This window comes from Chroicocephalus ridibundus, chromosome 3 (genome assembly GCF_963924245.1).
Source record: "Chroicocephalus ridibundus chromosome 3, bChrRid1.1, whole genome shotgun sequence".
Taxonomy (NCBI): domain Eukaryota; kingdom Metazoa; phylum Chordata; class Aves; order Charadriiformes; family Laridae; genus Chroicocephalus; species Chroicocephalus ridibundus.
In genome coordinates, this window is record NC_086286.1 from 101,331,959 (window position 1) to 101,355,717 (window position 23,759).

A 23,759-nucleotide genomic window follows, 5' to 3' on the forward strand; every position below is an offset into this window, starting at 1 on the left:
CAAACAACATTAGCATCGTGAGTTCATTTGGAATATAACTTATTAACACAGGCACTAGCCAGTTAGGCTTTCTTATTTATTCTTAACACTCAGGCCCTTAAAAGAGTAGCTTTATACAGTGGATTTATACACAATCAGATTTCAAAGCACTAATTATTTCTACAGGCAAGCTGTCACGAGAACACTTATTTAACCTACTTGTAGTTCATATCCGATATCATCAATCTCTTTTACTTGACTGCATATATGTAGCCAAGATCTCCAAAACTGTTGGTCTGGAAATATTTTTCTCTATTTTGAGTTGCCATTCAATTCTATCAACTGAAGTAAAACAAAACCTTGACATTATTGTGACTGTGGAAGGCATTCCTCATTCCTTTGACTATTTTCTTTGGGTTATGGCTACACTGCTTACGTTTTCAGGGTGTGTTACTTCCACGTTTGCCTTCCACATTGCCCTCACTTTAGTAAAATATAAAACTTATCTAAAAGGGATAATCAACATGAAATAGCCTATTATGAACCCAAGTACAAATATCAGAACTCCAAACAGTTATGATGCTTTTCATATGGCTTAAAATCCAAATTTGACCATCAAGAAAAATACTTAGTATTCTGGTAGTGTTTGATTGAATGCTTACTCTAGTTACTATATGAAGGTAGTTTATTCTTGATTCTTATTAAAATATGATAAAGTTTGAAAATATCCACCCCACAGGCCATTCAGTCACGATTCTATCAAGTCAAAAGACCTTATTTTCTTCACGTATATAGGACAGCTTATCTTTATCAAATTATGGTGTTATTATTTAGAAAATAACCTTCCCAAAAAGGAGTATGCCCTAATATCCCAGAATTTGAAAAATATGGTAAAACCATTCACACACTACATGTAGTGCTTTCCTTTCCCACACTTACTGAAAGACTTAATAAATTGCATATGTGCACATTTCCTTAACAGATTAGTTCCTGCCTGAAGACAATATGCTGGACCACACAAATGATGGTTGCTTTTGTTCTGTGGTTGTGAGATAGTAAAATGAAAGTTTGGGAGGGGCATAGCATTAAAGCTAATAAGCCCCGCTTACACGGAATATGCAGAGAAGCAGCTTTTAGGTAAGCTGTGCTATTTGAACCAGTAGCACTGAGGTGCAGAGACACACACCCCACCTCCCCAGAAAAACAGATCTAAACATTCTCACTCTAGTGCAGCTGGATTTATCAGCATAGTCTTAATGCCAAGCACTAGACTACCGAAGCCAACAGCAAAGCTGCTGCCAGTATAAGACGGAGTAGAAACTCGAGAGAGGATGATGGAGGGGAAATGCAAAGACATAGTGTGCAAATGCCCCTGTGAACTTAGAAAAATACCATAATCTTAAACAAGTCTCCACTACAAAGTCATTCAGAGGAGATCTAACCCACATATGCACTGTAACTTTCAAGAATTATAGGTAACACTAACAACTCTGCCCAATGCATATCAAACACTTTCTCAATAGAATTTTTACATAATTGAAGCTGAAATTCTCCATGTGAGACAGTCCATTATTTCTAGGAAAATTTTACTTAAGATTGTTCACCTATTTGAAGGAACAACAACAATCACTGTTATGCTGATTGATTCTTCAGAAATTTCCTTCACTGAAGAGCTCTGCTAATGATATACAGGAAAGCAAAGGTTTGATTGCGTGACTCAGTGTCACCAGCTCCAGAGACATATCTTTTGACCAACCCATGAAAAAAAAAAAATAAAATTACTAAAACATATAGTTGTAGGGACAGAAAAATCATTCCAAGCAGGCTGGTAAGAAGTTTAGCAGCTAAATGCTCTAAAAAATATTGCCCTTATAAGTATGTTTCATTAAAACTACAGAAAGCACCCTTCTGTGCATTCTGCTTTCTCTCACTGAAGTAAAAGACTTATCAACAGCAGAGGAGAAAGACGACTCTTAGCACAAGCAGCAAAGACAAATATTTATATTAAGAAAAGACTGAAAAAAAATAATGCTCTTCTGGAATTTGCCATAGAAGAATGGAAAGACAGATTTCCTAAAAATGCCAAATCTTTGGCACTGTGCTCATTTATCCTTTGACGAATGTTGACTTTAGGGTCTATAGTCATCTTGGGAAAATATTATTTCTACTGACTTAGCTTTACATAAGGCATGTGTTATTTAAATTTTTAATTATATATAATTTTCAATTTCCTGTTTTATTATTTTCTAAGACTGCAAGACAGTGTTACTCTTAAATTACAGCTGCCAAAACAACACTGGATACAGGTTCAAGTACGTCTTTACTATACATTCACACATATGATTGCTGGAAATTTAGGGAGACAAACACATCCATTTAAATCAAATATGAAAAACAGTGAGAACAAAAAAGTCAATGTTAAATGTCTCTGCGTGGGTCATCTAATCCTCATCCATATCTTTAGGAAGCCTGTTCTATTTTCTGATGTTTGAAAGCGATGTTTCAATTTTTTGAGTTGTGGAGAGAACAAAGCTATAAGATGGGCCGCACTCCGCTGTTTTTTCTTGACAACAAAGAATCTAGAACCACGGAGTAAACTGGTTCTTTGAATCAAGAAATCACGCAGGAGATGGACTGCAGCCATTTGTTATCTTACAATTTTGCGAAGGATCTTACTTCAATATGTCACAGAAGCTTACAATTAAGCAAATGGGAAAGCTTCGAGAATGTTCATCTCGATTTAAAAACTAATCACGCATGAACAAAGACATGAAAAAAAAACAAGTGAAAACTAATGATATTAACTATGTAAGTGCTGGAAGAGTAGTTTTAGCTAAACTTCTTGGACCCATTTTTTTAAGATACATGTCAAAATACCAAACGTGGATGGGTTAAAAAGCACAACTTGTTTAAAAACGGGATATTGAAAAAGTTAAATGGCTTGAAATAGACAGAATTCAACAATATTGACATTTTCAAGAAGAAAGCATAACCTTTTACTGCATCTTGTAACATTCAGGGGATTAATAACATCAACACATAAATGAAGAAAATTACAAAAGAAGATGTGAAGTAGATTTTAAATTATTGAAATGAAAACTAACAAGGCAAGACAGCTAACGATAGATGTGAAAACTGCAAATAGTCTCCAGACTTCATGCATGATTTCCAAGGCAACGATGGCGACTATAGTTTAAGAAAAATTAGTAGCTACTTACATCGTGCGTCAACTCGAAGTACTTCTGACAGGCCAGCTGGTAATGCATGCCCTTCACCAGTTCCAGGATCTGTACAGAGGGAGAAAACCATAAGGGATTCAGAAGCAGCACACGTACATCTTTTTGATACTTACCATGACAAGGCGTTTCACAACAGCCTTGTATATACCTCATGGAACTTTGCAGCCCATGACATCTTTGACATGCGTGTCCCTTACTAATAACTGACAACGCTTACACATACTATCATTTTTTAAAAATACCCTGGCTATATTAAAAACAAGATAAAACCACAGGAAGATACACCCAGTCCTTAAAATGTAATTTCAGCACTCTTAACTTCAAGAATAAGTTGAATCTATATTTTGGTACTATAATTGTGACAGTTATTGTCAAACTATCATATTGCAACATCTCTTCCATAATTGCAGACATAAATTTAGTAATTCAAGTGGTTGAAGCATGAAGCAATCAAGGACACAATTTGTATTTTATTTTCCACGTTACCAGTTCATGCAGATGCAGAGTAAAATACTATTGTGCTCCCATCAGGAAAATTTAATGCAAATCCTTTAGACAAGTATCTGTGAGAGGGGAATGCTTTTACCTTCAATCAGATTGGTCCTTTTTAAAATGAAGTTATTTCTAGTCAAGCTCAGCAGAATATGTGTGTGAATAGCCTGTTTTGAACACCTATTAGGAAAATCATGCCATCTTTTGTAAATACAATTTGCTTCCCAATTCTGCTTCAGGTAATCTCTTCTGTGCCGCATAAAGTCCCATTCTTATCACCAGAATGCAGTGCCAGTTGAAATTTTTTAAAGTTTCATCACCTCCTCCCTCCTTTATACAATCAAAATGTATGCTCTCTCTGCTTATCAAACAGAGAAAATTGCTGGAATTAAGAGATAGCCTCAGTGGAAGGAAAAATAGTTTTCAAGAAATGTTAATATCAAGCCCCTTTCCCAAGGTTGACCTTTATGTCAAACATGGCAATACGCTCCAGCTTAAGTCCCTGCTGTACTCATTATTGGATGCCACCTTGTATTTATTGACAGATGTATAAATAAATTACATCTGCTGAATGGATAAAAACAGCAACACATTGCCAGGAAAGTACTTGGCCGCGTTGTTTCTCTGTAATAGCCCAACTGATTACATTTCTCTCTCTCCTTCCACCTCCTGTTACATCTTCTGTAAAAGATCAAGGCCAGGGCCAACTGAACAATTAAGTCTGAAATCTGGCACTGTCTCTCTCTTTCTGTATATTTCCTCTTCCCTTTGAAATTGACCGAAAACAGTATCATGTTAAGTAGGTAAGGACTGAAGAAAACTCATTTATTCTAAACATTTCCATTACATATTACCTTATTTTTCCTCTATTCCTTACTACAAAATCTATACCATGCAAAAGAGCTATCTCTGCTTTTAAGTAAATGGTAACCGTGTTGTATGTAAGTACTTTTTTTTAAAAGTACCTTTCACGTAATTTGGAGTAATAATCAGAAGACGTATATGCCTGTTGTGAGTTGAAAGAAATATTCGTAATGTTCTTTAGCATTCAGACTTTTCTAACATGAACTTTCCAGCTGAAATAAGTAATTTAATCTAGTTCATAAATAGTTTAGGTTTTCACAAAATTACTCTTCATTTAATCAAGATTATACCTAATATAAATAAAAAGTTGTCTAAATTCAGGTGTAAAAATACTTTAAGTCTCAGAAGCTTAAGTGAGCAAACAAAAAACTTAAGTATGGACAAATTCTGAGTATAAACCCCAAAAGTTTAAAAGCATTGAGGTTCCCCAGTAATTTAAGAGAACTTTTTGAAACAGGTGATCAGTTAGAAGACTAGTCATTCTGTGATTTAACTTTTCAATCACAGACCACAAAGTTACAGCTGCTTTTTGTAACAATGATGCCATTATCCAACTATCCTGCAGAGTGGAAAAGACAAGGATTATCAAATCTAGATTTTGATTTATTAAATCACAATGATTCACAGGTTGCGAGACGAAGCTGCTGCTGTCTTCTCTGACAGTTCAGCATAAAAACGGTAACTTCAAGTGACACGTATCAGAAGAGGGATCACTGACCGACACAACACAGATGATGACAGAATAAAGGGGCACTTATAAATAAATTCCAATTTTGTAAGAGAGATTATTCTGAGCAAACTATTCTGAAACTGTGCCCATTTAAGCCCTTGATCCACCCTTGGGAAAACCTTCACCCACCTGTAAGGTCGAGAAGAGAACTTTATTGAAGCGATACCGCTGACATATGAAAGCTATAATGGTCATGTTATCAGAGGTGGCTTTGAGGGACTTTGAATTCTTAAAGAGCCACCATGTTATTTTGCAGCAGCTTGATCTTTATTGCCCAGCTACACTGCAGTTTCACCAAGGAACTACTGTCCCACTCCCTCTAGACTCCTTCTCAGACCTCTCACGAAGGTTGCTGTTAGGTCACCACACAGATTTTTCTGCTGTACTACTATGAAGACATGAGTATTTTGGAGAACAGCTGTTAGAGGAACTTCTACCAGCATTCTCCAGTGAGGTTTGGTAACTAGGTCTTCACAACACTTCTTTTCCTCTACATTGATAGGGCGCTCCAAAGAACAGAATGCCCACCAGAACAGACCGAGGACTTTCATCCAGTTTGTTAAATTTATTAATGTACACGATGCTACTGGCGGACATCAACTTACTCCTGCTCCTTTACCCTCTCCACCACATCACCTCTCCAACTTTGACTGGTTTTCCAAGTTCAGCCAAATTTGACAGGTAGAGATGCCAAAGCTATACAATTCCTACACATTGATTACAAATTGTGGTTGGGTGGAAAAAGCCAGACCAACATTTGTGGCTCATTCAGGGAAAAGCAGTTGTAATTCGGCTCCTACCCATTCTGAGAGGCAGCCAGAAGGCAGCCAAAATAGCACATATATAACTTTGAACTGGCCACATCACAGGGGACCAGATTCACCTTCCGCATATCTGATGGGGTTGAGGAATAAGGGACACATTAAACATATCCAAAGAAGAACAGATTTAGTAGATTAACTGGCTTCAATATGGAACAAGTTGCTAAGAGAAGAAACAAAAAAAGGTTAAAAATTGCAATAGAATGGAGTCCAGCTAGAAAGGAGTTCCCTATGTGAGAGAAACTAACAATCCTGTATTTAAATAAAACAGAATTATAATTCATAATAAACATTACCTTTCCTATTGCATTTGTGCACATAATGAAAGGAAGCTTGCAGCTGTTTTTTACTAGTGCTACCCAGAAACAGACCTCCACTCAAAACTAAGCTAATTCACAGCAGCAATCTTTTGCCTCTACGTATATTAAGACATTTACACTAAATTGCTTTATTTTGCAAGTAAAGGGACATAGTCAAGGACTCTTTTTGTTAGTTCTTATGTGCCTTTTCTTTCACTGCCATCTGCAACTTGCTTTTCTGATGTTGCTTTACTGACTACTAATGAGGTTAAGATGATGTTTGGCAGCTGTGCACAGCCACCTGCTTTATAGATCCTCACATTCAAAGCTAAGATGTTGCACAGCATGATAGTTTGGGCTCTGTAATTATCCATTGTTATTTTTACTTACTCAAAGTTAGTTTGTTTTATTTGAAAATTGCAGAATTACCTTATATTTTCAAAATGAAAAACTTTCTACTCTAGATTCAGTTAAGTATGACTCATTTCTAACTTTCTTTTTATTTCAGAGGTGACTAAAGATATGACTGGGTGCAACTGCTGGAGTCTATCTGAACACATTTCATTGTTCTCCTGTTTCAAGTCAGCTTTTGACCACCCCAGCATTAAGTCCTACACCAGGACTCCCCAATGCCCTTTGCTTCTTGGTCAGTACAGGCATCTGTCCTTTTTGCTGCTTTTGGGGATTCCCTTTATATTTTAAACTGAAGGTTTCATGTTTATAACGTGATTGTACAGTAGAATTCTCTCAGATTTAAGCTGTTTTCCCTCAGGGACTCACAGGCCAGAAAATCATTGTTACAGCTTTGCCAGAGCTCCTGTTCTTTTTATACTCCTTGACTTCTTTTGTAGTGAAGAGTACTTGATCGCACCGTGTTCAGCATTGCACGTGGTAATAGTTAGGGCACCATTAACAGATCAGTTTCTCCCCTGCGCTTTGCATCACAACTGTCAAAACCCAAAACCTACTTGTATTACATTACACTTTATAAAGGTAGAAGGAAGAGGCAGTCATGATCCAGAAGAAGGTATTTTATTAATGTCTCTTAAAAATACCTATATTTTCTCCTCCATTTTTAATGTGTAGGTTTTCAAGCTTGAAGTTCTTATTTAATGTATGTCAGTAAGGAACTCATTAAATACTTAGCAAAAGACTAAGTGAATGTCTGCATGAAAAGAGTATGTCAATATGTGCCTAGATTTGCTGCAGCAACCCCTGGGCAGCGTATTAAATGAAGACAAACATTAATTTAAGCCGCGTTAATTTTAAAAGGAAACAGCTCTAATGCTTGTTGGTTTTGTTTGCTTGGTTGTGGGCTATTTTTCAAAGATTTATACCATCTACAGCTGAAAGTCAACGGTGTGAACGTCGAAGGCAAGAAGGTTTAATTCACCTAAGTATTCCACTTCTCTGATTTCACATAGTTCTAAAATAGCACTATAAAAATGTACATTTTATGATTACTAAATTTTTTGGCTATTTTTCAGTGATGCTTTTTCATTTAACTGACAAATCCTGCATGAGTTTACAGCCACCTATTTTAAAAGGCAGTCGTGTCTGGTTTTAGATATGATAGATAACCCACATTCATCTGTTGCAAAGAAATGCTGAGTCAAAGCCTGGACTGTTATCAAGTATGAAAGCAAGCATCTGAAACGCTTTAAAATAAAAAAAAAAAAGTTAGAAAAGAAATAAAATTGACGTATTTGCTTCATGTACATTCTAAGTTTGCAACATAACAGTTTCTGCAACAATGAGCTGCAACATTTTTATTTTGTGTGTTTGTTCTTTGTTTTCCTGATTTCTCACCCTGAACTGTGTGCTTAATCCCTTTGACTTTTTTGGTGTGCTTCTTTTTTCCTTCTTTCTCTTCTATATAAAAATTTCATGAGTAGCTTAATACACCATAAATTGAAGCTGCTGAAGTGTGAAGACACAGCCCCTGATTCTGTCCCCTCATTTGTGCCATCTGAATACAAACCTCATTCCTCCTCACCTTCCCCAGGTAAACCTACAATTGGGTAAATTTTTAATTTATTTTACCATGTATAAGGAAAGAAATGGAAACTCAACAGGCAGGGATGAACAGACAGTAGAAGTGCCTTCCACACCAGCAGGGTCCATTTAGGTTAATTAACTGCTCCTGGAACTGAAGTCTAAGATTTGACTAATGAATTTAAGTACTTCTAAACTGGATGCACTGGATTAATGCCATTCATCTCTCTAACAGCAGAAAAAAATATGCTTTTTAACTCTACTTTTCATATTATTTCTTCTAAAAGGCACATTTGACTAAGCAGCAGCACAAGTTGCCCAGAGAGGCTGTGGAGTCTCCATCCTTGATGATATTGAAAACCCACCTGGACACAGTCCAGGGCAACAGGCTCTAGATGACCCTTCTCGAGCAGGGGCATCGGACAAGATGACTTCCAGACGCATCTTCCAAACTCAGCTAATCTGTGATTCAGCTGTATGGACAGGTGCTATCGAGAATTGAATTACATCCTTTCGGTGGTTAGAATGTCAAATCCAAATTTTAAGAGATATATATTCTAGTTCAACTTTGAATAAGTTTCTAAACTAATAAAACATCTACCTTATGTACTTTGAAATGTATTCTATATATAATAAAATCGATCCACATACTCTAAAAGTCTTCCATATTCTTATAGCCTTTTATTATCGAACAGGTTAGCTGTGCTTCTCACCAAGTTTCTGCATCTCTCAACATTCTCTCAAGTTGTTTTCCTATGCTGTTTTTTTGGTTTACTGTCACAAGTCCATCCAGCAATTCAACCTTTACACGTTTTTTCCTTACCATTACTTATACCAGATTTTTTAACAGACCACTCTTATTTAATCACATACATAACATAACATTACAATCTCACTTGACAATAGCCAGATATACCTCCTTATTTCTAATATTTGTTTCAACTTTTCAGCAATAAACCTAAGATTGGGAAAATTTAGTAGTCTGAAATACTGTAACTCAATTTTTTAAAAATAATTAGTTTTAAACCATGTCATGTTAAGATGTTGCATGTCATCTTAAGACGTGAGGCCATGTCATGTTAATACTCTACGATATTCTACCCACTGACGGTGTCAGTAATACTAACACCACAGCACCAATAAACTCACACTAAAAGAGTCACTGGAATTGATCAAGAGACATATCACAGAGTGATCAGAACAGGTGGGAGCTTTAACACCAGAAAAGAAGCTGTTCAGCTTATGTGTGAAAGCAGTCCTAGAGAAATCAATAAGCATGTTCATACTTGAAAAACAAACCAAATACAAGACAATTAAACAAGGCACACATTTTAGCTGAGAAAATAGAGGGTCTAGAGAGTACGTCAGAGAAAGTATAATCTCAGATAAAATGAGGGAGACAGACATACTCCTAACACACAACTATTATTGATAAATGTTCCCCGTCTATAGAAAAATATATGGAAACTTTAGGCATTCATATTGACACAAATCTACACCAGACTGCCATCTTTGTGGCAAAGATTTCCCTTAATAATCTTACTTTCAAGACTTTTACACTGCCCACTTTGAAAGATTTAATAATTTCAAAGCATTTACAGGTTTTGATATAGTAATGACAATTAATGGGGTGAAATCCTCTTGGCGGCCGGTCACCAGTGGTGTCCCTCGGGGCTCAGTTTTGGGGCTAGTTTTGTTTAATATCTTTATCACTGATCTGGATGAGGGGATGGAGTGCACCCTCAGTAAGTTTGCAGACGACACCAAACTAGGTGGGAGTGTTGATCTGCTTGAGGGTAGGAAGGCTCTACAGAGGGACCTGGACAGGCTGGATCGATGGGCCAAGGCCAACTGTATGAGGTTTAATAAGGCCAAGTGCCGGGTCCTGCATTTTGGTCACAACAACCCCAAGCAACGCTACAGGCTTGGGGAAGAGTGGCTGGAAAGCTGCCCAGCAGAAAAGGACCTGGGGGTGCTGGTGGACGGCCAGCTTAACATGAGCCAGCAGTGTGCCCAGGTGGCCAAGGCGGCCAACAGCATTCTGGCTTGTATCAGGACTAGCGTGGCCAGCAGGAGCAGGGAAGTGATGGCGCCTCTGTACTCGGCACTGGTGAGGCCTCGCCTCGAGTGCTGTGTTCAGTTCTGGGCCCCTCTGTACAAGAGGGACATTGAAGTGCTGGAGCGTGTCCAGAGGAGAGCTACCAGGCTGGTGAGGGGTCTGGAGACCAGGTCACATGAGGAGAGGCTGAGGGAGCTGGGCATGTTTAGCTTGGAGAAGAGGAGGCTGAGGGGAGACCTCATTGCCCTCTACAACTACCTGAAAGGAGGTTGGAGAGAGGTGGGTGTTGGCCTCTTCTCCCAGGTGAATAAGGACAGGACCAGAGGAAATGGTCTGAAGTTGCGGCAGGGGAGGTTTAGATTAGACATTAGGAAGAATTCCTTTGCTGAAAGGGTGGTCAGGCACTGGAACAGCCTGCCCAGGGAGGTGGTTGAGTCACCATCCCTAGAGATATTTAAGAAATGTCTAGATGTGGCACCTCAGGGCATGCTCTAGTGGCAGAGATTGCAGGTTGTTTGGTTGGACTCGATGATCTCAAAGGTCCTTTCCAACCATGAAGATTCTATGATTCTATGACAATAACTATCGGAGAGATTCTGGACAGTGAACAAGGAGTCTTAACCTACCACTTGAGAAACCTGAATGATGTACAATTTCTAGATCAAAGGTATAATGCTTTTTTAAAATTTCTTGGCAGCAAATGTGTAAGGGTACCATGTTTTAAGATTTGAGTTTAATTGTTTATTTATATAAATATTTAAATATTTATAAATATAAAATAAACAAACATATAATAAAATTTAAATAAAGACAAATTTAATTAATTTATTGGGGAAAGAATCCCACCACAAAAATCCAGAAAATCAGCATTCTAAGTAAAAATATGAATTTTGTGAAAAGAGGTAAATTAATAAATACGAAGTGCCACACAATATCATCATAAATTAAATATTTATTATAGCCACAAGTCAAAAAAAGACAAGAGTTGAAAGTAGAATCGCTGAAAGAAATTTTAAGGAAATTTGATGTACCAAATTTCACTGTAATAATAAAATGGGTATCACATGAGGTTTGTCCATATCAAGAGTATCAACTGTTCTTGTATTTTTGTTTCCATTTTATACATTTCCACAAAAAATACCAACCTAATAAAATCTCTTATTTAATCTCTTAACTAATAAAAGATCTCTTATTTAAACATTAGTTGCTCTTATTTAATCCGAACTTACAGAAGCACTACCATGAAAATGACTGACATTAGGGCAAAATTCTTCAGCTGAAAGCGAAAATATTTTTAGTGCCACCAAGTGATATAAAATTTCTAATATTAGATCATCAGAAGGGAGGGGGTGTTTACCCTGTGGTGCGTTCAGTTTTTTATTCATGGAAACACGTAGCCATATCAGGGGCCTAGGCACAGTCTGGCTTATTTATTTCCATCTCTGTGAAGACTCTCCAGTCGCCCCAAACACTGAATTTGTTAGAGAACATTGGCTAAAGTTCAATGACTCAATCAAAATCTTTAATTTAATCCAATTATGGGAAAAGGCAGCTTTTTAAATTAAGAGAACAATTCTACTAGAAAGAGCATTCTTCTTAAGTTATCTACTGCTCATTTACATAAGCATTTTTCCCTAAAGAAAAAACGGTAATTGGAGCAAAACCATAAAGGATGAGGCTAGACCCTCTGTTTCTCGTGACTGTAGAATCCTCGACTAGAGAAGGTGCAGTTTACCACAGAGAATCATCTACCATCTACACTGGAAAACAAGGAGCCTCAAGGACAACTGAAGCACTCAATCTAAGTCCTAGCAATAAATTGCAGGAACAGGCAAAAGCTTCAGGTCTTGAAAGGACAGACAGGGAAAGCCCTGGAATCAGAACTGAAATCAATGTGCAGCACAGGTGATTTGGAAAGAACAGACAGCATAAACACCAAACACAGCAAGGGAAACACGTCCAAACCAACAGGTTGCTGTTTGTGATTTTTTCCTGAAACAACCAAACCCACCTTAAGCAATTGCCAATCAACTTGTGTCGTGGTTTAACCCCACCTGGCAGCTAGGACCATGCAGCCGCTTGCACAGTTCTCCCCCCTCCTCCCAGAACGTTGAAGAGAAGAGAGAGAAAGGAGGGTAAAGGAAAAAAAAAAAAAGAGAACAAAAAAAAAGCAAAAAAGCAAAAAAAGCAAACCAGCAAACCCTCATGGGTTGAAATAAAGACAGTTTAATAGAAAAATAACAGAAAAATGAAAACAACAATAATAATAATGCTAAAAGAATATACAAGATAAAATAATACAACAAAAGTCACTCTCACCACCCAGTGAGCTGGTTACCCAGCCCGTCCCGAGCAGTGATCCTGGTTTTCCCCCACCCCAGCCAACCCCCATTTATATACCAAGCATGACCTCCATGGTACAGAATATTCCATTGGCCATTCCATTGTTCTGTCTATGCTCCTTCTCAGCTTCTATGGGAAGCTGAAAAAAGTCCTTGATTTGTATAAACATCACCTAGCAACAACTAAAACAACATGCATTATTGACATTCCTTTTATACCAAATCTGAAACACAGCAACCACTAAAACTAAAATTAACTCTATCCCAGTTGAAACCAGGACAACTAAGACAGTGGCCTGGACTTCATGATTCAAGGACGTCCTGAGATAACCTGTGAAAGTTATGGGAGAACCAGGAAAACGAATGGCATATGTGGTTGCTGATGTACTACAAACCCAAACCTTCTGATGGTCTAAAGCACTGTGAACTAACTTAATGGAAGATAAACCACCACTCAGGAATCTGTATTCCCTTGATGAGCACAATCTATTCAGGAATAAGCCATGTTTTTTGTGCTGATAGATAGCACAAAGATCATTGAAGAGAAACACATAAAACATCAAGAGAACCGCCCTATGACAACCCCAAGGACTATCATCAGAAAAAAACCAAAAACAAGTCCTCAAGATTAGTTCGTCATCAGGACCTTGATGAATATTTAAAAATGTTGTGAACAAATAGAAAGGAAACACCCTCAAACAGTAAAAGATCTGATCCAGACCACTGCATATGAACTGGAGATAGTAAGCGTTCAAGAGACAGCTATGAAACATAAGAGTTCCCAAAAAAAGAAACGCAAGCCTCCAGGCACTGCTGATAACAGTATGTGCTAAATCTCTGTCAAGCTCAGACTTGAATATCTGTATTCACACTTGCACAAATTAAGGTTAAGACACTGGCTCTGTTTTATTTTGGGTACAAAGTATCCACCAATAAAAGCCTTTTCAATGGTGTGAGGTGCCATGTCTTCTCCAGCCCCTCTGGCCAGGACAGCATCAACATCCTGACTGATGCTTCTGGAAGGCTTGATGAGTTTCCAGTCAATCTCTGTTTCAGAATGAGAATTTAATCTCAGTAGGGAACAGAAATTGTTGAGCTTTCAACCCCTGAAAATGAACTTAGCTTAGGAGAGAAACATTTATTACTCCTCACCTGAAGAAAGAAGCATGATGTACTCCTCTCACAAATACTAGAAAAGTGCCCTGGAGTATCTAGTTCAACAAAAACTATGGGACTGTACAGAACTTTCAACAAAAGCAAAACATTTGGTGAACGGAACTGTTGGTGGAAGTTCTGAAGATCTCATGACCTTGCAAACAGAGATGCTCCTTGAGACCTAGCATGATGATGCCTGTTAAAAAGCTCATCTGTTTCTGTGACAACGACTATGTAACAAATTTGCACACTGTCAGAGAAACATATTATATTTTAGGGCAGAAACCATCCACTCAAGGTCTCCTGGGTAGATATAGGGACATTCTTGAAAAGAAGCATGCCTTACGCTTATAGCATGTAAGGAATCTGTAGGCCTGAAAACATTTAGTTTAGGTGAAAAATATATTACTAAATAAAACAAAGATTAACCTCCTAAAATTTAGACACCACTATAAGCAAAAACCCACAGTTCATTTTAAGGATTAATATTATCTCAAAATGGAGAGAATTCGTGAAGTAAAAAAAATAAGGATTCTATTGTTCTGTTGCAACTACCATCAGGCGAAGGTCATATTCCTAGAAAGGCAAAAAAGGAAGCAAGTGCCCGTTAGTTCAAAAAAATAATGAACAGCTAAGTTAAGATGCTGCTGTGAGACTGGGTTCTCACAGAGGAAATGCCATAGCTAAACATTGGAAAAAAAAACAATAAAACCAAACATTTATGTCTGAAGGTAATGGATTTCCATGTAGCCAGTTGTTGGTTGAGTCAGTTCAGTAAGTCATATCTTCTCCAGTCCAGTAAATGACTACAAATTATAGGTAAAAATCATCTATTAGGAGGACAGTAACCTTGACATACACCAAGTAAAAAAGCGGTACCCCAGGCCGCAAGTTATGACCAGCAGAATATTTCCTGATGTTAATCAAAGATACCTTCTTAAGAAACTTTTAAAAGTCAAACATGAGGTAGTTCAATAAGGATTGGGATTTGGACAGCAAACTTGACCATATTATAGAATTAGGAGGTCTCGGCGTAGTGATCAAATCCCAGGTTTCCACACTGAAGCAGCCTGATACCACAACTGTCTTGGATTATTTTTGTGCAGCAGGATTGTTCTTGCTGAAGAGAAATATCAGAGGAAAAGCTTAGAACAGCTTCCCCAATTAGGGAAGCTCACAGCAGTCCCACAACCTGTCCAAACCAGGAACAGAAATACTGGCATTTCTTGTTAGATTCCAAGATGGACGGCTCAATTCCAGAGTGCCCCATTCATAAAAGGTGACCATTCCACACTGCCTGCAATCCATTAAATATATAAGTCTATATACTCATATATATATGTTTGGTTTCAGTGACCAGTATGTTACTTTCACAGATCTTGTAGTATTTTATTTTGCTGATACAGATCATGGTAGTGATATTATACATGCTGTAAACGGGGAGGCTGAAAGGATGAATTGATTCGGGAACGGCAGGCCTGCTGTGTTACCTTTCACCATGATTTCTAGAATGGTGTCATTTGCACTCAACAGGGACTGCAAGTCTTGACCTTTCATCTGAAATCCTTAAAGCAACTCCTTAGCTGCAGAGAGAACCATGCATCACTACTAACCTGGAAAGCAGAAGCCTAGTATTCACATGACCACTGCAGGGAGTATCGTAACTCCCTCAGTAATACCATCAAGAAGTATACTGGGAATCAGATGAGCAAATAATAGTAGGTTCAAAGTATTTTTGCAAAGATTTCACACAGAGGCTTGCAGAACAACAACAAACGGAGTTTTCAAAAACCATCAAGCCTGAACCTGGCTAGCTACCTGCAACCAGTATGGGTTGTCTGTAAGTTTTCATAACATTTGGACTAAACCAGAGGGACATGTTCTGATCTTCCAGTTAATAAAGAGACATGATACAAAACTACCAGTTCGGAAGCTGATCACCGGTTTTGCAGATAAACTGTTTAGAGGAAGAAAAGTGGAGGCTTGGGAGCCCAGAAAGAAGAGGGTGAAGATCCTGGAAGCTGAGGATGATCCTGGAGATCAGAGATGCATGGAGATGAATGCAGAGGAACACTCTGAGACCACAGCTTGTAATGTCTGGGACTGTTAACCGCATGCAGCCACAAAGGAGGTATTGACGTGACTTTCTGCTCCATTCTCCCAGACAAGCAGCGGTTCCCGTGCTGGGAAGGAAAGTTGAAACCTCAGTAAATACAACAACAGGGTGGGGAGCAAGTGAGGGACTGTGTGAGATAATCAAGCAGGGGTATAGTTCTAATCTCCCTGACCCTTAAAAAAAACACAAACAGAAAAAGCCCTCAAACCAAACCAGTACCCAGATCCGCTACAGGCTGTCATTTACTCTCACCTGTGACACCATCACACATATTTGTTAATGATGCAACTGCTCCGTACGCTGTCTTTCATTAAGCGGACGTGAGACTTCCACTCATTGTCAGAGTCCTCATTTGATCTGGGGTTAACAGGAGGTCTAACAGACTTGAAGTGTACCATTTGAGTGAATGTCAACTGGGAAAGCAACTGCATCAGGCTTTGAAAGACTGACAAACCATCCACCCCTACTAACCATTCACTGAACTAAAGGAAAAACAACAATTCTGACACTCAGCAACTATCCCCAGCATCAGAGAAGACTCTAAAAAGCCACAGTTTGGACTGAAGGATCCTGAACTGTAATTAGTCATGCAAATGTTACTGGAACATGCAAATGTAGCAACAAGGAGTGGTAGCAATAAAATCTGTTTGAGATCTTGGAGACAGATGTGAACCAATCAATCTTCCTCCTCCTACTGAATATCTCAAAGACAGTCTGCTGTAAATGGTTCTGAAAATCCAGCCACAGCCAATTTCTTTATTTGTTTTCATTATTATTAGTTTTCGGGTGGAGGGTGGCTTGTTTTGAGTTTGTTTTGGTTTAACACTAGGAGTGGCCTCTGCAGAGCCCTATACCCCAACTGCACTTAAACAGTCAGCACAAAATTTGTGAACAGCAGTGTCCATTTCCAGGGAAGGCAAACACTGATGGAGACAGTTTTTCTTAAGTCACTTTTGATTAGAAAATTTAAGACTCCTAATAAGTCCCAATCCTACTTTACAAGGGGAAAAAAAGAACAAAACACACACACACACAAAACCTAAAACCCAATTAAAATCAAGTAAGGAACTGTTAAATGCAGACACTGCCCCACTGTGCAAATTCACCGAAGAAATAACCTCTACTAAATCCCACCCACACAGAGCAAGGCAGCTAAAAGAGTAAATCCCCACCAATCTTTCCAATGATTAGCAGGATAAAAATCTCAGAGCAGCATCAATTTTTTTATGCATATAAAAAGGAAAAAAGCCAAAGTAAAGTACCTCTGGTGCCTGACAGATATATGGAAGACAGTCAAATGCTTATTTATATGAACCAGGAGAAAAGAAGAAAAAAAAAAAACACACAAAATGTAAAAAACATTCCTAGGAATAAGTCTGAGTATTTCAAGAATTTGTCAAGAAGGACTATGACTAAACAATAAACATTTTAAAACTATTCTCCTTTAATTTGTATCTTAATTATTCCTTCCAAGAGAGACTCCTTTAAGTGGAATTTTCACATTCTTTTTTATCTAGTGCAACACTCTGTTGATGCCTGACAAGCAATGGTGACACTCCACATGAACTGAAGATGACAACTTAAAGCAGGTTTTTTTCTATTGACCTAAAGCAGGTTTCAGGCACTTAATATACACAACTTTTTGCTGAACTGTCTCAGCTTAACCCTAACCCCTACGTCTTCCTCCACTGAAGATGCTGGCATCCTTTTATAGTCTTAACCTCTTGCTAGAGCAAGCAATGGGAGTCACAGTGCTTCCGTATACATGTATTTCTGTGTTGTCCTTGCTACGTAAGATAGGTTTTCAATTTAATGTTACCTTTTAAAAAACTGCTGAAAATCTCTGCTTAATTTCACTAGGCATTTCGTGTCTTTTCGTTGTTTACGGGAAGTTAGCATAATGGATGATCAAGAATGTATGTTTTTTAGAAGTTACTGCAAGAATAAAAATAAATTTCCTAAAATATTGCTAGATTCATTTAAACATTTTTTATCCCAGTGCAGTAAAATTAAGTAAAACAAAATTCTGCATTGTACCTGCGTTACATATAGTAATAAACCAACTCATAATATTAAACAATAAAAGGCAATGACAATAATCAACACATCAGTGGGAGCACTGGAGCCAGAAAGCCAAGATTCTGATTTAAACCTTTTGCAAGAAGAAATACTTCACAATACATACTGACAAATGGCACACAGCATTCCTACACAAAGAGAAAATAAAATTGAAAAGCAGCGCCTTATAAATGAAAGCACCAAACAAAATACTCCTTACCTGGGTTATTCCACTGGGAGGGATCTTGTATGACTGAAGCTTCTGCTTCAATAGCTCAGGATCACTGTGGCGGAATGGGCAACCTGACAGTAAAAAACAAGCAAGCTCACAAACAAGGCTGTTTACCCAGGAGTTAGCGTAGTAAGGCACTCAAGAGACCAGCTAAGCTGTTCCTAATTGTCTAACTGCTTATTAATAAGAAAGTTAATTGCCCATGTGTACAATTGCTTTTTTCATTCTTTAATTTTTTTTTTTTAATAATTACTCCACTGCACAGTTATCAGGGCACCACAGGCTCAAGAGTTACATAAAATATCCCAACATGAACAGGCCACAATTCTCATTCACTGACAGGAAAAGAGTTTTATTTAGTTCCTTACTAGAAATGATAGCGCTAGTACACTTAATAGCTGTGAAAAAGACAACAGGAAAAGACAAGTAATGAGAGCCAAATGGTCTTTAAAGCATAGTCCTTTATAAAAATATTACTTCAGAAATACCTTAGAAAGTTCCACCACCTTAAGTAAGAGTGTGGGGGTTTTGTCCCAGAATTAGTTTTGACACAACTGAATGAACGACTTAGTACTAGAATAACAATGGTGAAGCCAGTGCATGTTTTCCATGGTTTGTTGCACAGAGGTAGGAGGTTTTAAAGTAGCTTAGCAAACTTCAGAACTTGTACAACTGAATTCATATTTCAAAACACCTCTAATCAGTCACTTTTTAAAGCATCTATACATTTACAGTCTCCTTGCAGTGCATGACACAACGTATATAAAACCAGAAGCTATCAAATGCAATCTAAAGAGGACACTGCAAGATCACTGTGGCCTTAAAACTGAATACATAATTTAAGAGACTACAGGAGGAAGTAACTTCTCTAGCTAAAGGTTTCCACTGTTTTTAAACTTTTTTTTTTTTTTGAAGGAACTCACCATGATAATCCCCTTGGCTTGGTGGATTGGACATGATAATCTTCATGCAGCTGTATGGGGTATAATCAGTTCTCTTTCCTTCTTTCCCATAGCTGTGGCGAATGCTGTAAGCATATCCTTTGTCAAACTAAATAAAAACAAAAGAATAAATTGTTACATACTATGCCAGTGATTCTATCTGCTCTGCGAATAGAAAATATTGGATAACAAAATAAATCTTTCAAACATATTCAAACTGAGAAAAACAAAAATGGAGTTGCTTGCTGTCAGCTTTGACTTTTACATTACATGAACTTGTACATGCACATATACGTGTTTTACAGACACATCACAAGAGAAGCGTGTAACTGCATTGATTTAAGGTCTTTTCAGATGATGCAGTAATCACTTTAAAGATAAGATGATTTAAAGATCAAAATTTTGAACCCCATCATGTTAGTAAATGGAAAAAAAAATAGTAATTTAAAATCTTTCATAAATTTCCATGAACTGATTGCTTTATCAGGGCAAAAAATAGAAATATAGATTTCTTTACTCAGGTTCACGTTCTTGTTCTCCCAAAGGATAATGCTTCACCTACAGTTTGTTTCGGCAGTGAAGTTCAATTCATTAGATTCTAAAATGGAGTATACTTTGCTTGTACAGAAGAGAAAGATTTTAGCAAATCTCTTTTGTCTACTGATAGACTACCAACACCCCCAATAAAATGAAATCTTCTAAAGTAATATAGACGTAAACATTTATCTTGGCAGCCAAATACAGCACTATCAACGTATCATTTTAGATAAATCCTGTGGAGAATATTCAAAGACGTGAGTTCACGCTGTTTTATATGTGGCAATAGGTGACAAAATCTGTAGTAGAATCAGATAATTTAACATACAGATTCTGTTAAGTTGCATTAGCTACTCCAAGACATGAAGGAACATTTGTTCAAATTTGTTCAAATACCATACTTCAACCAAATAAGAATGAAGCACTGTATTTATAATTACACATCCTCAATCTCTCTTCTGCTCAGAAAAGCTATGACAATACATAAAAGAAATGCTCTTGCTCAATTCAAAATTTTAGCATTAACCTTATGTAAAGTTCTGCGTCTGAATATAAACAACTCACTTAAGAATTTATGTTTCCTTCTCAAAAACCACTTTAAAATATTTTTTACTCTGGCATTTTACTAATATAAGACAATATAATATACTGAGAAAAATCATTCAAGCATATAACTGCTAACTCTACTACTTCAAGGATACTCTCATTTCTACAGATAAAAGTAGTTCCCTGTTTGGCCTGTGGACTTCCAAATAGTAATTCAGAATATTCATATACCTATGAAATACCTTGGCCTGCTAAAATATGTCTAAAATGAAATATAAAAATAAGTATATTTTTCTTCATATAAAACACTTTAACATTTTTTGAAATATATAAATAATTGAAAATCTATAACATAATATGCACATACGTAATAAGTGTGTATAACAATATACACAACCCTTGAGAACAAAATCTTAAATTGCACCTAATTCTAGAAGAGTGAAAAAGAAACTTCTCTATCAAGATGCTGATCATAATCAAGTCAATGTATCAAGAAGAGTAATATTCAGCTCTCCTTCCAAATGAGTTTTAAGACATCCAAAGCTCTGAGCAAACATTGACTAATTAATCCTTATTGTGCATTTGACAAAGTGACTTTACTCTATTTTAAAAGGTTGAAAAAAGGGGGGCAGGAGGGGGAGAAAAGAGAGCAAAACCACACAGCACTGTGTTTGCCAGCATAGCCACAGGCAGGATGCAGCACGTAGGTATACTTCTATCTAGTCAACCCTTTTGCCCAACCGAGAAAAGAATTAGGCGGTTCAATAGTAAATGAATGCTATTTTTGCCACCACCAGAGTTGGGCTTACCAACTCTTCATTAGAAAGCAGAGTAAGTCTGTATGAGGATCTGCTCTAGGTGTGTGCAGGTACTCAGGAAGGGCCGGGGGAACAGGTTACCTCCCCTGAGCAGGGCAAACAGCAGCTGCTGGCCGAGTCCTGCTGCTGCTCCTGCAGCAGTGTATGTACTCCTGAAAAACAGCAAACATAAAACAAAGATGTGCCCAACCTCTGAGTGAACCTATTAAACTGAAGAGGGAGTCTGTGATCCTATAGCCACCTATTCTTCCACCCAGCTCTGGAACCTTTCATCCTTTTTTGCAAAAGATGAACGAAAGCATATTTCATTTGCTTAACAAAGGATACTTGAGCAAGCGGTTAAATTAGATTCAATTAGTTTTTTGTAAGGGAAAAGCAAATCTTGAATGCTTCAGGATGTATTGCTTAGTTTGCCAGAAAATTAACACCCCTCTTTAACAGTTCTGTATATGAAAATCTTGAGCGGTACTTTTCACATCACTTGCCTTAATTCCCACAGAAATTACTTTTACTACCTAACTCATTATTTTATGCTGAGAAGCAGCTCTTGCAGTAAATAGAAACAACAGCTACATAATAACACAGCATGGCCTTGGGACAGGTTGGATATTTTCTCTTTGCTTTCCTGTAATCCTGTTTGGATCTCAGAGTTTTCGCAGTGGCAGATGGCAGAGAACACAGCTACATGGTGCAAGTTGGCACGCGCGCAGTTGCACGCTTCACTAACAGCTCTCTCATCCTTGTGATTCAGCATTTCTTATCATTGATCAAGGAAACGGGATTTTAGCAGGGCCAATATCCAACAGGCTCCATGGTCATCCTCAGTGGGAAGAAACCATGAATTGTGACACTTGATTTCAGAAAACACATCCTGCAGAAGAGCCATCTCTGTACCTGGGGGATGAACTCAATGATCAGACTCGCTTGTTCCCAATACTGTAACTCTAGGATGTGCCCAAAGAAAAATCCCCCTCAGGAGCAATCCCTTTTGCCAGCAAAAGCACCAAGGTATAATTAGACATGTTTGAAATGTGCAGAAATGAGAAGGCAGAGGTAGAGAACTGTCCCCTCTGATTTATTCTAACCCCCAAAACTGAAGTGGTAGGATTTTCACAGTTCCTTGAACAAAATAAAACTAATTATGCGCAGCACACATCATGCATGTAGGTGTTTGCAGGGTCATTCTAACTGCTTATAAATTGCTTGGCTTTAAACTATTCCAGCCTGTAAAACTACTATTACAGTATATTGTAACTGCAATCTCCCATAAGGTCATTATGGCAAAACACTGTAAAAGGTGAAAACTCAAATGAATTGATTTGAAAAAACGCTTTTTTGGTGATGGCCCTGTAAGAACCTTCAAGGTTTTTACTGAAGCCTGGTATGAACTTGCTCAACAATAAAGATGCTGCACGAGTGGGTGCGTTTACCTTGTATTCTGCCTGACAGCTTCCATTGAGACAAAGGCAACTCAGGAATACAAAGGCAAAAAAATTATTCTATTCCCATGGAAAAACATCCCACCATAGTCTGTGCTAACTGTCAATGGAAACTTGGTGCCAAAGTTACCATAGAACAGCAATGTTAAAGCAACACCATTATACTATTGGGAATCTACATCTACTGGGTCCCCTACTGTTGGTAATACTTGAGAGCAGGAATTCTCTGCAACTTTTTAACAGTATGGCCCACATCTCAACTAGCTCAGCTATTTTCCTCTATTTAGCTCTCTGAGCTTTCCAAAATCTGCAAGGCATTTGTAATTTGTGTGCTGGATGGACGGGCCATGGCTTTAGTGAGGGAGAACGGGATCAAGAAATATGTCTCGTTTAAGCAATGAACTGGTTCATGCTGAAGGCAAGAAGCTGAGGCAAAGACAACCCTTCAACAACATTTCTGTGAAAATTTGTCACTTTCATGTTGGAATGTGCAAATCTTGGGATTAGCAGCAGTGTGAATTTTTGTTTTAAAAGACTGCAAGTCAACTGTCTGAGCTTTAACTTGATCCCCGAAGATATAAAGTTTTTTGAGGACTTCTCTTTCCTCTGGGCATGGCTGCAGGATGCACGTGATGCCCGGTTTTAAGGGCACTGCTGATGACAAGTGGGTAGTTTTGAGTTTTTATGCATCAGTATTTGCTGTAATGAACCAAGGTGTCCAATGTATGGTACTGACTGTACTAATGATGATCCTGGGCATCCCAGAACAGGTGACACTGAGGCTTTCTTAGACGACTTCCCCCTATAAGAAGCTAAGCTCTTAGCACTGATTAGTGGGACTAAAACAATAGAGTCCAAAGCCAGAATCAAAGAGGTTGCGGGACAATTGACTGGGTATAGATAAGTGTACATTAACAAGGAACTTGTATTTCGCTTTTATGTGGTATATTCACATGAGTATCAGACTAATGCAGATTAACCCGCCTTATAACTGTTAGTTGACACACATACCATATTAAACGGCCTTCACGAGAAGACAGGCAAGTTGTACATTAAGGTGTAAGTAAGGTATATATAAAAAGGTATAAAAAAAAAAG

The 23,759-nt window shown here is 37.8% G+C and overlaps 1 protein-coding gene across 2 annotated transcripts in view; it reads right to left on the reverse strand.

The window, feature by feature from the left end:
- Positions 1-23,759, reverse strand: part of PRIM2 (DNA primase subunit 2) — a 117,876-nt gene that overhangs the window by 2,407 nt on the left and 91,710 nt on the right. For both annotated transcript variants that reach the window (XM_063330277.1, XM_063330278.1), the window contains exons 11-13: positions 19,305-19,431; positions 18,370-18,452; positions 3,198-3,266 (exon numbers count right to left, since the gene is read on the reverse strand). In XM_063330277.1, the coding sequence (XP_063186347.1) occupies positions 3,198-3,266; positions 18,370-18,452; positions 19,305-19,431 (279 nt within the window). The remainder of the gene's footprint in view (positions 1-3,197; positions 3,267-18,369; positions 18,453-19,304; positions 19,432-23,759) is intronic.